Genomic DNA, 12,519 nt, shown 5'->3' on the forward strand with positions numbered 1-12,519 from the left:
CCCCCCAAAAAACTTTCATTTTGCATCAATGAAAATAATCAGTTTCTTCAACAACGGCTGAAACATTCAAAACATCATCGACTCGCTCATTCCCATGATGCATAGCTTTCTTTTGTATTTCACTGTGATTTTTTTGTTTTCTCTAGAGTTTCTGTTCTTTTTTTATTACTTTTCTTTCCGCTGGAACAGGATCGGAGAACGACGGACATGGACGTGATCATGCCTTCGTCGAGGCATTGTTGTTGGCGCTGTTGTTCGGATCATCTTGCCATTTATCCAACGACCTCCGCCTCGCGTTCATGAAGAAGTTACTGACTGTGCTTAATTCCAGACCCAGCTGTTGTGCAATCGTGATCTGCATTTCCTTGGACGGCCTCTTGGTTTCCTTGAAGATGGCATGGAGGGTACGGCGCTGTATATCAGTAAACACCAGGCGCGGCTTCTTTGGCATGTTCTGTTGTTGGGGACTCTTGGCGTCTTCTTCCTTTTTCTTGCACGCTGCAAAAACAAACAGAAAAATTTGTCTAGTTAATCATCATGTTTTGTGATAAAAACAATCTGAATTTTCCGTTTGGCTTATTTTCTGATAGCATTAATGTCAGCACCTAAAATGTCAATTACCCTGAGTTTGAAGGGAAGGTTTATTTCTCATACCCTAGTAACAGCATTCTTGTAGCCACACATACATTTCAACGGCGCTTTATACAACAGAATACGGTATTGGGACATATTTTTGACATTCAAGCAAACCGTCTTATCTGAGCATTTGCTGTGGCATTTGTCATGATCCTTCCCAAGTTTGATCAAACTGTTGCTACCAACTTATGAATCACTTGAACTGAACTGACATGCAAACAAAAAAAAACACCAAGGTCACACTGACCAGTCGGAGGATGGCACTGAAACTCTAAAATGAAACCTACCACCGATTTTAAACTGTGTCAGTTATTTGACAACAACTGGCAAGTTCACCAATGGAGTGATCAACATGCCCTTCCACCATGACCTGGTTTGACTTCATCAGTGATAAAAAATACTCACCATTCCAAACGACCATCACATACTCTCTGTCCACTGACTCTCACTTTAATTGTTAGAAGCCCTCCACCATGATCACCCAAATTACAGTACAATCATGCATTAACACCTTACAAAATTTCTTTGCTTACAGAGAATAAAAGGTATTTTACCCTTGACCTACAGACATGAAAACCTGCCACCAGTCGTACCCCGTCACCTACATATTGCATAAGATAGATATATCTCACCCAGAATCGTAACCATGCACTGAAACTACGATGTAAAATACTGAACCATGCACTACTTGAGGGGGTTACTACTCGACCACAACTGTGAGAATTTTTTTCCCAAATGATGAATCAAAAAAGAATAAAAAAGACAGCTCAGATTGCAAAGTCAGTGATTGCAAGTGATGCTATTTCTGGCCGAAATATCTTCACAGTGAACAGCGTGGAAAAATATTGTGATCATTTTAGCATAATAATAGCGTTTATTAATGATAGTCTCATGCATGGATTCCATTGTACAAAAGACAGATATAAAGAGTGGGTTTTTTGACTCGAAAAGAAAAAAACAATCTGTCAGTCTGAAGCTGCTGGCTAGTTGATTTAATGTAGCGTAAAAAAGCCAGATGTTGTGATTTTGTTCATCAAAGTAATTGGGCAAATTCGGATTCAGATTCAGAGAATACAATGGCGTTTATTTTGCACATGAAACCTACAAAAACTGCTGCTTATGACTGATGTTGAAAAGCAGGTTTTTTTTGAGGAGAAAAATTTGGATTATTGTTCAGCATGCAGTTAACATGAAGTCTACTTAAACTGTACTACCCACAAGTTGAACTTGAACTTAATTATACCATGGCAGGAAAAAAAAAAATATAGGTATGAAGAAAAGAAGATTATGAAATCTGAGCCCGGTTATGCCGGCAGCTCAGGGTTCTAGTGATGTTATGAGAGAAAGAGAGAAATCGTAAAAATTTTTCACCTTTTACGAGCATGTGGCCAGTCGAATTATAACAAGAGAAATCCTTGGACACTTTACTGTGAGCTTTTGAGAGAAAGAGAGAAAGAGGGAAAATTAATGGGAATATCAAAAGAATACTGGATAGCTTCGGGGTGTAACGTTCGGTTTTTGTTTTTAAACAAGTCTATTACAGTGCATGCTGGGAAACAACGAGGAGGACTCTGGGCTTCGAGTGAAGCCAGCCCGTGGTCTTATTGAAATTGACTCAGCTGTCTTGGGGCTCTTTTAGCGAGCGCTTTGCAGTCGGCAAATATACCATCTCTAGGGTGTTTATTCAAAAGTGGAAAATGGACACTGGACAGTTTAAATACTTTTATTCAACAATTTCCTGGGATGTGTGTGCGTAATTTTAGATATTTTGCGACGAGATGAGATCTAGAGCTTCGTGCTTGTCTTTCCCCTAGGGTCGTTTCTCACCACAAACAGAGTGTTCGTGTCTATTTTTTTTATCTGAGCTGTTTTCTTTGACATTTACATTCACATTGCTGCACAACGAGTTGCTGCCGGTTCATCCATCAGGGTTTCAATCTCCATTCGAAGGAGAGAGAGAGAAAAAATTACCAGAAAGATTCTCTCTGAACTATTTTTGTGGTCGGCATTCTGCTATTATCTGGTTGTCAAACACATGAATCGGTGCACCTGTTAGGTTGCCTCCTCATGTCAAAGTCCCTCCGCCAATTACCAATCCACTTTCCATCCTCCGTAAATTTTGTCTTCATTTCCCCTTATTAGCTTTCCTATCACCCTCTATTCTACATCCCTCCTTTTTATTCCCCCCCCACACACAATTTCAGTTCTATACTTGTAATTAGTCCAACCATCAACTACCTACCAAGATTTCTCTCCCCCCTCCCCTTCTCTCTCACTCTATCCTTCCCGGCTAATTTACCAGTTCCCGACAGCAAGTGACGATGATTCAAGGAAAGAGGGAATGCAAGCGTTTGCCTTCATCACACGATAATTATCTTCCTATGAATCACTCTTCATCGGTGTGTCAGAAACAGCTGTCGTTGGGAGCCACTTTCTCTCAGCCAAATTCACCCGCTATTCTGTCAATCTTCCAGCTCAAATATCACCACGCATGGATTTATCTACTGACACAGTTGGGAATCACGACCAGACACGCAAAAGATGAAACTCCAACATGCTTTCATGCTACATGTCACCTACCAATGTCTAACAAGACTTTAATTTTGAACTTTTATAATTTTAGTGCTAGAGTTTACCATTTTGGATCATTTCAAGTACTGAACACCCAACCTGACTTATTTATTTATTTATTTATTTATTTATCTATTTATTTATTTTTTATTATTATTTTTTTATGATAAAATTGAAAACTGACTAAGAATGGTCTGACTTAAAACAATCAAAAGTGAAGCTTGTTAGATTTTTATAGCTCAATAGATCTCATTGACTACTAGCGATTTGGCTTTTAATCTCTTGTTGTCAGGTTTCTCACAGGTATATTGTGTGCCTACTCTTGAAAAAAATCACCAAAAACATATCTTAATATCTTCTAGAACAGATAAGAGCAGTTCATCTACGATCTTCCAAAATTTTCTCACAAAGAGAAGTGGTACACGCTGAATTTTTTGTGGGCGCTGCTCACCATACCATTAACAGCCTTTCCCCCTTGTTTATATTTTGCCGTCAAGTAGTCCTGATCTGTAAAGTCTTTCAACACGAGGCTCTACACATTGACTTTCTGCTTAAAGAGGCATGCAGACAGCCACAATACAGCCACAGTACATACACCACTTCCAAAATAGAAAAAAAAGCGCCCATCGATGAAAGTTTTGTCAAATTTTATTGGAGATCAATAGAAGTCTGAAACGGATCTTTAAATAGCAGGACTTGATTTGTTTCGGGTCATCCCAGTACACCCCTGCCGCTGCCCTTGTCTCGCAATATTGCCTGAATTTTCACGTGTGTGTTTACAGTTTCACTCTAATTCCACAGATATGTCAGGTCTGGGACGGCACAAGATATCTCATTAGCTAATAACATTTCAATTAAAGTTTAACGCATAAGTAGAAGCCCAATTATCCGTCTCGCATTATAGAGATGTACAGAGCTTTACACACAGCACAATCAATTGCCTTTCAACTGTCTTTTTTCCCAAGACATGGTTTCGTTTGAAACGATGAGACGCATATGCATTGGGTGTGTGGAAAGTTTTGGCCGAGAAAAAATATCCCTGATGACAGTCCAGTGAAGGCTTCTTTTTTACGCTGCCATGGCTACGCGGGCTAAGAATTTCTTGGGAGTATGGTCATATGTGGGCATTAGTGGAACAATGGAAACCACTCTCTCCAAAATTCACCCATTGACAAAACGTGAAAGACGGTCACCAGTGGGGACAAAACGTGAACGCAATCCAGGAAGGTGACAATGGCCTGCCTGATCTATTATTAATGGTTAGACTAGGACGCACAAAAAACGGTAACAATATAAGACAGCCAGCACTTTCATCCCTCTAATACCACAACAATGAGGGGAACGCAAACAAACAAAACAAGGACTGTCGGAGAATGCCACTGCCAAACTCAATGGAAAAAAACAACATATGTGGACAGAGGAGATACAATGTGTCCTTTTCAGACTCGGGAGACATCTGTTTGAAAACATATACGAAAGACTTTTTGTCAATCGCTCAGGCAATTTTTCCTAATTATCACTGTGTTTAGAGTTTGTTTTGCATGGACGTCAGGGCATATGTCCTTAAAAAGCATTAATTAAGAGTTTCCTCATCCATTCGTGTTAGTTTCTCAGAGAATAATGACATCAGTGAAAGTGACACTATGTTTCTCATCAGACTCGCTTCTTTCATAATGGCTCTATCATTATAATGGCTTTGTAAAGAGTGTTTTTTATCATGGTCCCAGTGCTATCCCAATGTGAAACTCATTACCACAGATTCATAAACTGTACGTTTTCAAGATGTCAACATTTTATGTTACCTGCATATTAAATAAACAAACACAATACTTTGTTAAAATAAAAAAGCCAAATAAAAATAATTAAAATGTTAAGTCTGAAAAAGGATATATTTTCTCCCTGAGTGCAGTAATGTCCATTTCATTTCAAAGTTTGAAAGGGACAACCCTGGTGACTATTTAGCTGGTGGGTTATGATCTCAACAAAGGGATGCTTAATTAATACATTTTCAACTATAATCCAATTTCGCTCTCCGAAATGAACATCTGTCCATCAAAGCTCTAATCACTCCCAGCGAAAAAAAAAAAAGAGAAAAGAAAAAAAAAACCTGGTCAAAATGCTCGGAGAAACACGTTGTCAAAAGAAGCGAAATTGAATTAGAAGGAGAGAGGTACATTGTCTGATTAGTGGTACTTTCAGTCTGGTTGAAAGCTACAACCGGCAAACAATGGACGTGTTTAGATGTTGACATCGGGTAATCCAGTAACAGCCCCCACTTAGCACAGCATATTGTTTTTATTTGGAAATTACTCTCTTCCCTTTTGTTCCGTCCTAATGCAATAATGTTTCTACCCCTGCCGCCGGTGTCCCATCCCTGAAAGCACAATGAGATCATTTTGTTCTGTGTCACTGAATATCACCCGAACTGATGTCATTTTATTTCCAAGCTCAATATTTTAATTGAGTGTTGGAATTTACTAGATTCCCTCATGCTGAGTGAATTGCCTTGACTGAAATACAAGGAGTGGGGGTGGGGGTGGGGGTGGGGGGAAATAATGACATAATTTTATTTGCACTGACACAGAGATTTGACTGCCCAAAGTACAGCAGTATCAAAACATTCATTCTTTATTTTTGCAAAAAAATACAGTGATCACCATGGATGAGGGAGGTGGTTGATTTTCGCCAGGTAAGACATTTTAATTTCAACTGCGGTGATATTTTTTTCGGTTCACCCTCAAAGCGAGGCAACTGGCTAAGAATTTAAGGTTACAGGAGGACGTTGAATCTCAAAGAGTAATTAAAAAACCTCCAAAGCGAATGTCTGAATGCCGGCTTGCGAGTTATCCCCCATCAAGGATGCAGTAATCAACTTGGGGATTTTTACTGCAGCTGACACTCTTACATTTTGCATCTTAATTCATGGAGGTTTTTTTCAGGTACCAGAACAGGGTTTACTGACAACGCCAGCATTTCTGAACGTTATGTTCAAATACTGATGCAGTCACTCTCCTTGTTTTAGCGAAAAGACATTTTACTTTGTAACAATGGAAAACAAAAAATTATGACTTCTCTCTGTTGAGTAACTTTCTGAAAATGTTGCACAATCTATAATGTTGAAAAACCTTTGAAGCGATGAATGTACTTTTTGTTGATGGCCCTTTTCCACACATTATTACTCTATTTCATTGTAATTTTTGAACCATGTTTGCTCATTTCAGGGACCTGGAATAAACACAAATGTCAAGATGACAATATCCACAACAGAATTTATCCTAATTGGGTTTTGAAAAATTCCTTGTATTCTGAAAATTTTGATCTACACTTTCACATCCAAGGAGTATGGCGCTCTGCAGAACACAAACACACAAAATTCATTGATGAGGGGGGACTTTTGACCCAAACACCTACCCCCTCTGAACACTAAATCTTGTACAACAGGCCAGGGGGTTTTGTTTGCCAGAATGTCTGGTGCGGAGCAACTGACCAAACAGCGACCGGCTCCTAGAGAGCCCTTCGATTGCACAGGTTGATGCCAGATTTGGCACTTCCACGGAAAATGGCGATGCCCAGGTTTGATCACCTGGCGCGGAAATCACCGAGATGCTAGGCCCATCAAAGCTGCTGTCACAGTTCAAGAGCTCGGAAAGGACCAGCATAGCAAACAAATTGCTAGATAAATGATCCAATGTATAAACTAATATTCTCACTGAGTGTACTTTGTGGCCACTGAAAATAAACCTAAAGGAACACGATTAATTCCTGATTATAATTGTTTAACAAATATTAATAATAGACGTTTTATTTTTCACTGTGTAATTTTTCACATCACATTGAAATTTTTCACCCATTTTTAAAAAAATTTTCTGAAATTTTCTGCCCATTTTTAAAAAATTTTCTTTCCAATTTGTAATTTTCACTTTAAAAACCATTTCTTTTATTTTTTGGTTATTTCATTCACTGGCTTGGCAAACCCTCCACTTAATGCAATTTTGTCTCATGATCATTTTGTCACGTCTATGAGGAAATGCGAAAAGAATCACTTTCCCTCTTTATGATTGTGTTAATTTTTTTTGAGATCTACGCATCAATTTGTGTAGTCTAAATCTCGTTAGAAATGTATTTACATTTATTAAAACAATGGCAGTAAATGGTTTCTAATCTCTCAATTTATCGTTAGAGGGTGAAATAAAATCAGCTTACACAATTTCGGAAATCCAGTATTATCACCCGTGATGTTGCCTAAGTGATTTTCCGTGAACTACATCCTGCAACCACGGAAAGAAATCCCTTTTGAAATGGTGGGAAAAAATGAACCAAAGAGCTCTCTTTTTCACCTTCTTTTTTTTTGTTTTTTGAGAAGCTTTTAAAAATGTCATGTGTACCGCACGGCACAGGTCCGGAGAAATATAATCCATTGTAAAGCCTCGGAAAACAATCGGAGATTAGCGAAGGAAGCTGCTTGCTAATTACTAGGCAAACAGTTACTGCTGGCCGGAGCTGAAAGTAAATCCCAAACTACAACAGTGGAAAACTAATAGCCAAACCCAAATCCGCATCCATTCTGCCTTCCCAAACTTTGAAAGGAGCCAAGTCGGAAAATCCTGGTGCATGCTGGGTAGAAGTCCATTGATTTTGCAGCTGTTTCAGGCCTTGTCTGCATAATAGTTTCGACTGGAATGAATAATTGAACGAATGCATTGAGAGTTACGCCTAGTCAATTACACCGACATTATCACTTTGGAAAATCAAGCTCCACTGGGGGGGAAAGAACGGACGTACTGTGCTCTCTGTGTACATCCCCAACACCGAGACTACCCATCCCTCTAAACACAGCTACCCATCCTCCCGAGCTTCCCAGCCCTGTCATCATGACAGCCTGCGCTGGAGTTTAATTTCGCTCAACTTTCACTCTCAAACACAAAAGAAGCTGAGAAAAAAAGTGATTATGAACTGAATCGAGGGGGCACTAAAAATAAACGTTAATGAAAGGAAAACTCAATAATGAGATATACAATGTTGAGAACAAACTTTTCCGTGGATGACAGACATATAGAGAAAAAATGAGAAGAATGGTGGGAACTAATTACGTTGCACCTTTGAGATATCACAGTACTTGACTCATGATAGAAATTAGTTTGCACGGACGACAAACTGACAACATTATTACTTGGAAAAGGGTTGTCAAGTTCCATATGTGGTTACCAGGGCAATATTTGGATACACCGTCACAAAACAAAATTTAATCATGCCCTATATTGACCTCTAGCTAAAGTAAACCAAATTTTATATTCATTTCACCAACTTCCCATAGAAATCAGGGAATTCTTCTGTGAAAAAGAATTGATTTCCATTCATCCGTGTAATTTCAGTGATATAAGGCAAAAACTCTCCCTTTATTTGCTTTAGCCATTTTTTTTTCATAATCTGATATGCCTGCCATCGCTTGTAATTTTCAGTGTAATTTCCGAAGGCGCAACAAAAAAAAAAATATTGTCGGAAAGTTGCATACAACGAGGATGTTTAAATTAGTGTAGCTACTGGGCATGTAACTTCCTTCCGCGAGACTACTTGGCAAGCCTAATTTACGTTGGGGGCATGTTTCGCCCCTTTTTTTTTTCGGGGGAAAAGCTTCTTTGTGGCGACGGCAATGGCGATGAATGCCCGCACGAGAATGGAAGCAGAAAATAACAGCTCGCGCTTCCTCCGACAGAATATACCCATTATGAGAGCGAGTGAGAAACAGCACTTTTCTAAGGAACTACCAATTGTCTCACTGTCTCCATTACTATAATATAGTTTTCATACTCACAACACTGAATGCATACTAAGTAAAGTAAACAGTGCCTCTAAAAACATTTTTCCCCCTCTTTCTCTCTCTCTCTTGTACATGTGAGATCCGACATCTGGCCAAATTCACTCACACTTTCAGTGTAGTGAGCCAGCTCTGACGGCCGACGAAAAATTCAAACATATAATTCTCAGATGCACGTTTCACTGTAATAAAACAAGTTTCCCCACAAACTACAGCATGTTTATCCCGGGTTTTTTTTTTAAAACCCAAATTTTTGTGTCAATCCTAATGATTTTTACAAAACAGAGGATGGGGGAACACATGCACATTTGAAATCTCACAGAAACACCTGTTTTTGACAACTTTGTGGTTACAAGCTTGTGACGATGGCAGAGTAATCTGTCGCTACCGGTAACGAGCTGGATATAGATAAATGTAACGTTTCCCGAATAGATAACGCCGGAATTGTCTTTGTTTTCAGCATTTTCACCTTTCACTACATGCGGTTGCTGCCTTGGAATAACTCTCACGGCATAATGGAATTTCCTTTTTTTTTTCCCCCTTTTCTGTTTTCTGAACGGTAAAGCATTTGCAATGACTGGACATATTTTCTGGCTGGCATGAGAGTCAAATAATTGCTACTGTGGGAATCCTAGGATGCTGAAGAATTGATATTTTCCTACAAGTAAATGGATGAATTTTATCACACTCAAATTTAATTCAAAGATCGTGAAAATTCAGTCAAAGGTTTTGAATTAAAATTATAACTTTTTAACAAATAATGGAAAACTATTGTCAAAACAGTCTGCGTTTAATTGTTTACAGCAACTTCATGGTGCATTACCCCCATTTTTATGCCAAAAAAATTATTTCAATTTGAAATTCCTTGAGAATTTTTTTTCTTTTACTTCGGATGAAAATATAAGATCAGCTTTCAAAAATGGAGCACATGATTAATTACCAAGCAACTGATGTATTTTTGATCAATTTTCTGAAAAAAGATTACCAGCGGCTGCAGGCCTAAGCTCTAGTACTGCTGGTACTTAGTGCGTTGAAGCCAATATCTCCCCAATTGTGCTTGCCTGCGCTTCGAGATGGGAAAGTTTCAATTTCCACAATCTGATACACGGCGCAAACTGTGACTTCAACCTTTTCCGTAAGGACAACAACATCCATCAATATTCCCTATTTGGTGTGACTCCAACGCCATTCACGCACACCGCCTTTTCAAATCCGCCACGATCTCGGTTCAATATTTTCTATAGATTTTCACTTCAGAGCGCTTGTAATCACAGATCATATTGCTAAACTTATCAATTTTTACTGCATATCAAAATCAAATCAGCCCCGCATGTCTGTCAGAATGTCGTAATCTGCTTACACAGCTCCCGTCGTTAAATACGACGGCTTGGCTGCCCACGAGATCAATTAGTACTGCAACGGAACACGGCTTGCACCGTGGCTAACGCGCAGACATCTTTTGCACAAAATCGCCACAGGAAAAAAATCGTGTGGATTGGTTTCCAACTCGGCCAGCTGTCTCTCAGTGACAGGCATATTTTGGTTATTAGACGCTACATTAATTCAGGTGATGTAGAGTCATTACAATTTCCCCTCCGAACAAAAAAGATGCGTTTTACAAGCATTTCTCACATCCTCTGAGCTGCACAATTTGGTTTCCATGAAATCTTCACATTCTACTCAAGTTTCATACAAACTACAATGTTGAAATTGCTCCAATAATTTTTTTTTTTCGGTAATTTTCTGCCTCAATCAAATGTACTTGCTTTAAAAGTTTCAAATGTAAGGCTATAATTGAAACAAAAAAGACAAATTACACAAGATAAAAACAAATTTTACTTTTTGAAAATTCTACAGAAGTTACTAGGGAACATGTGTGCATTTTCTCCAGCATACCACTAAATATATCAACAACACTATCTTTAGATATCCTTAATGGTTATCGACAAATTGATAAAAATTTGAGTTTATATTACTGTATGAGATAACGGCTGAAGTGTTGGCAGACGAATGACAAAAATCATAAAGCTAAACTTTGAAAAAAGTTTTAACCAGATAAATAACACGTTCTCTTGCTGCTCTACGAGGTTGGTTTACTGATTGCCAACATCCAGAAAACAAATAGCTTTTTATCTGTTAAATTCCCTCCTGGGTTTCCTTTTTTTTTTCTTCTCTTTTTTGCTCAACTTTTGTGGTGAAATGATAGACTGTGAAATGCTTTAGAGTGTCGGGCAAATCAATACCCAATCCAAACAACGCAGTCTGTTTCTTCGTGTTCCTACAACTTGGGTTTCCTTATTAATCAATACGAGGCAGGGCTGAATCAATGTCTGTCAGATGTGATTAAACTTGACCTACAACAGTTCGAAAAGTGAAACTACAAAACACTGAAAAAATGGGCATTTTTTGCATCCTTTTTTAAGTAAATTTGAATTTTATCATTTTTTTTTTCAAGTGAACTTTGTATCTAGGAAATTTTGGCATGCCTGCTGGGACTATTCACAGAGTGAATAACTGGATAATTTCTATCAGATAGGTGCTTTGTGATGTGCAGTCAAATTTAATAATATTTGTTCACAGCTGTCAAATAATACAGATGTCAGTCCAAACCCATTTTTCCCCTTATTCTTGAATATCCATACGGTCTAGCGCAAGATCTGAAACGCTTCCTTGAAAACCATTAGTATGTGAACACACATGACCTTTGTGCTCTGTACTAGGTTTGTTTAGTTTCAGTTTCGTTGGCTTACTGCAATTATATGACTTCAAGATGTATGAAATTATCTCTCAGGGAAAAAAGTCACGGCCATGCACGATCTTGCCAGGCATGCGAGTCCTCGTTCTTCAGGAACTTTGACGCAGCTTACTTCATGCAAGAAGCTGTGCAGGTTTTCGCAGGAACAAACTGCGAAAAAATGGTCTGGCAGACACATTCCAAGTATTTCACATTTGAATTGCCTTCTGTTTGACAGAATATGAAATCATTTCTCGTTTCGTTTGGAAAGTGACAGACACGTCGACAAGAGTTTTCAAATAAAATTAAATCATATTCTCTGCTGACTAAACAGAGACGAGCAGATTTCGTCATCACTTGGGGAGAGAAAAATACAAAGTTCAGAGGCTGTCGCCGAGAGGGTGGATGTAATATTCAAGTTTTTTTTCCAGTTTCCTGACAACTGCAATCATGTCTTCACCACAATCTTTGTTTTTCTAGCATTTTTTCCCAGAGGACAGCTTAAATTTCACCAATTGCCTGTTTAAAAACCGAGCATGTGCGCCAAATGAACGCAAAGTGCTCTTCTAAAGTTTCCCGCTTTCCCCTCGATTAAATGGAACGCTGGAATCCGATGACTGTTTAATATGTAAAAAGTCAAATCTAATATTCCCGACCTGACAGCATCAGTCCCGGAAAAAAAACTCGCTTCTCCTGGTCTTGTGAACTTTTACAGCGGTTGAAGCCCAGACTCAATTTTTTTTTTTTTGATTCTGTAATTACC

At 38.6% G+C, this 12,519-nt stretch overlaps 1 protein-coding gene across 2 annotated transcripts in view; it reads right to left on the reverse strand.

Annotated features, from left to right (window-relative positions):
* LOC139140162 (one cut domain family member 2-like) overlaps positions 1-12,519 on the reverse strand; it is a 36,297-nt gene continuing 23,778 nt past the window's right edge. Inside the window, exons 2-3 of one of the 2 annotated variants that reach the window (XM_070709223.1) lie at positions 2,008-2,070; positions 1-498 (exon numbers count right to left, since the gene is read on the reverse strand). In XM_070709223.1, coding sequence (XP_070565324.1) covers positions 218-498; positions 2,008-2,070 — 344 coding nt within the window. In that variant the 3' untranslated portion in view covers positions 1-217. The remainder of the gene's footprint in view (positions 499-2,007; positions 2,071-12,519) is intronic. The other variant, XM_070709224.1, reaches the window with a different exon arrangement.

Source organism: Ptychodera flava, chromosome 9 (genome assembly GCF_041260155.1).
Source record: "Ptychodera flava strain L36383 chromosome 9, AS_Pfla_20210202, whole genome shotgun sequence".
NCBI lineage: Eukaryota > Metazoa > Hemichordata > Enteropneusta > Ptychoderidae > Ptychodera > Ptychodera flava.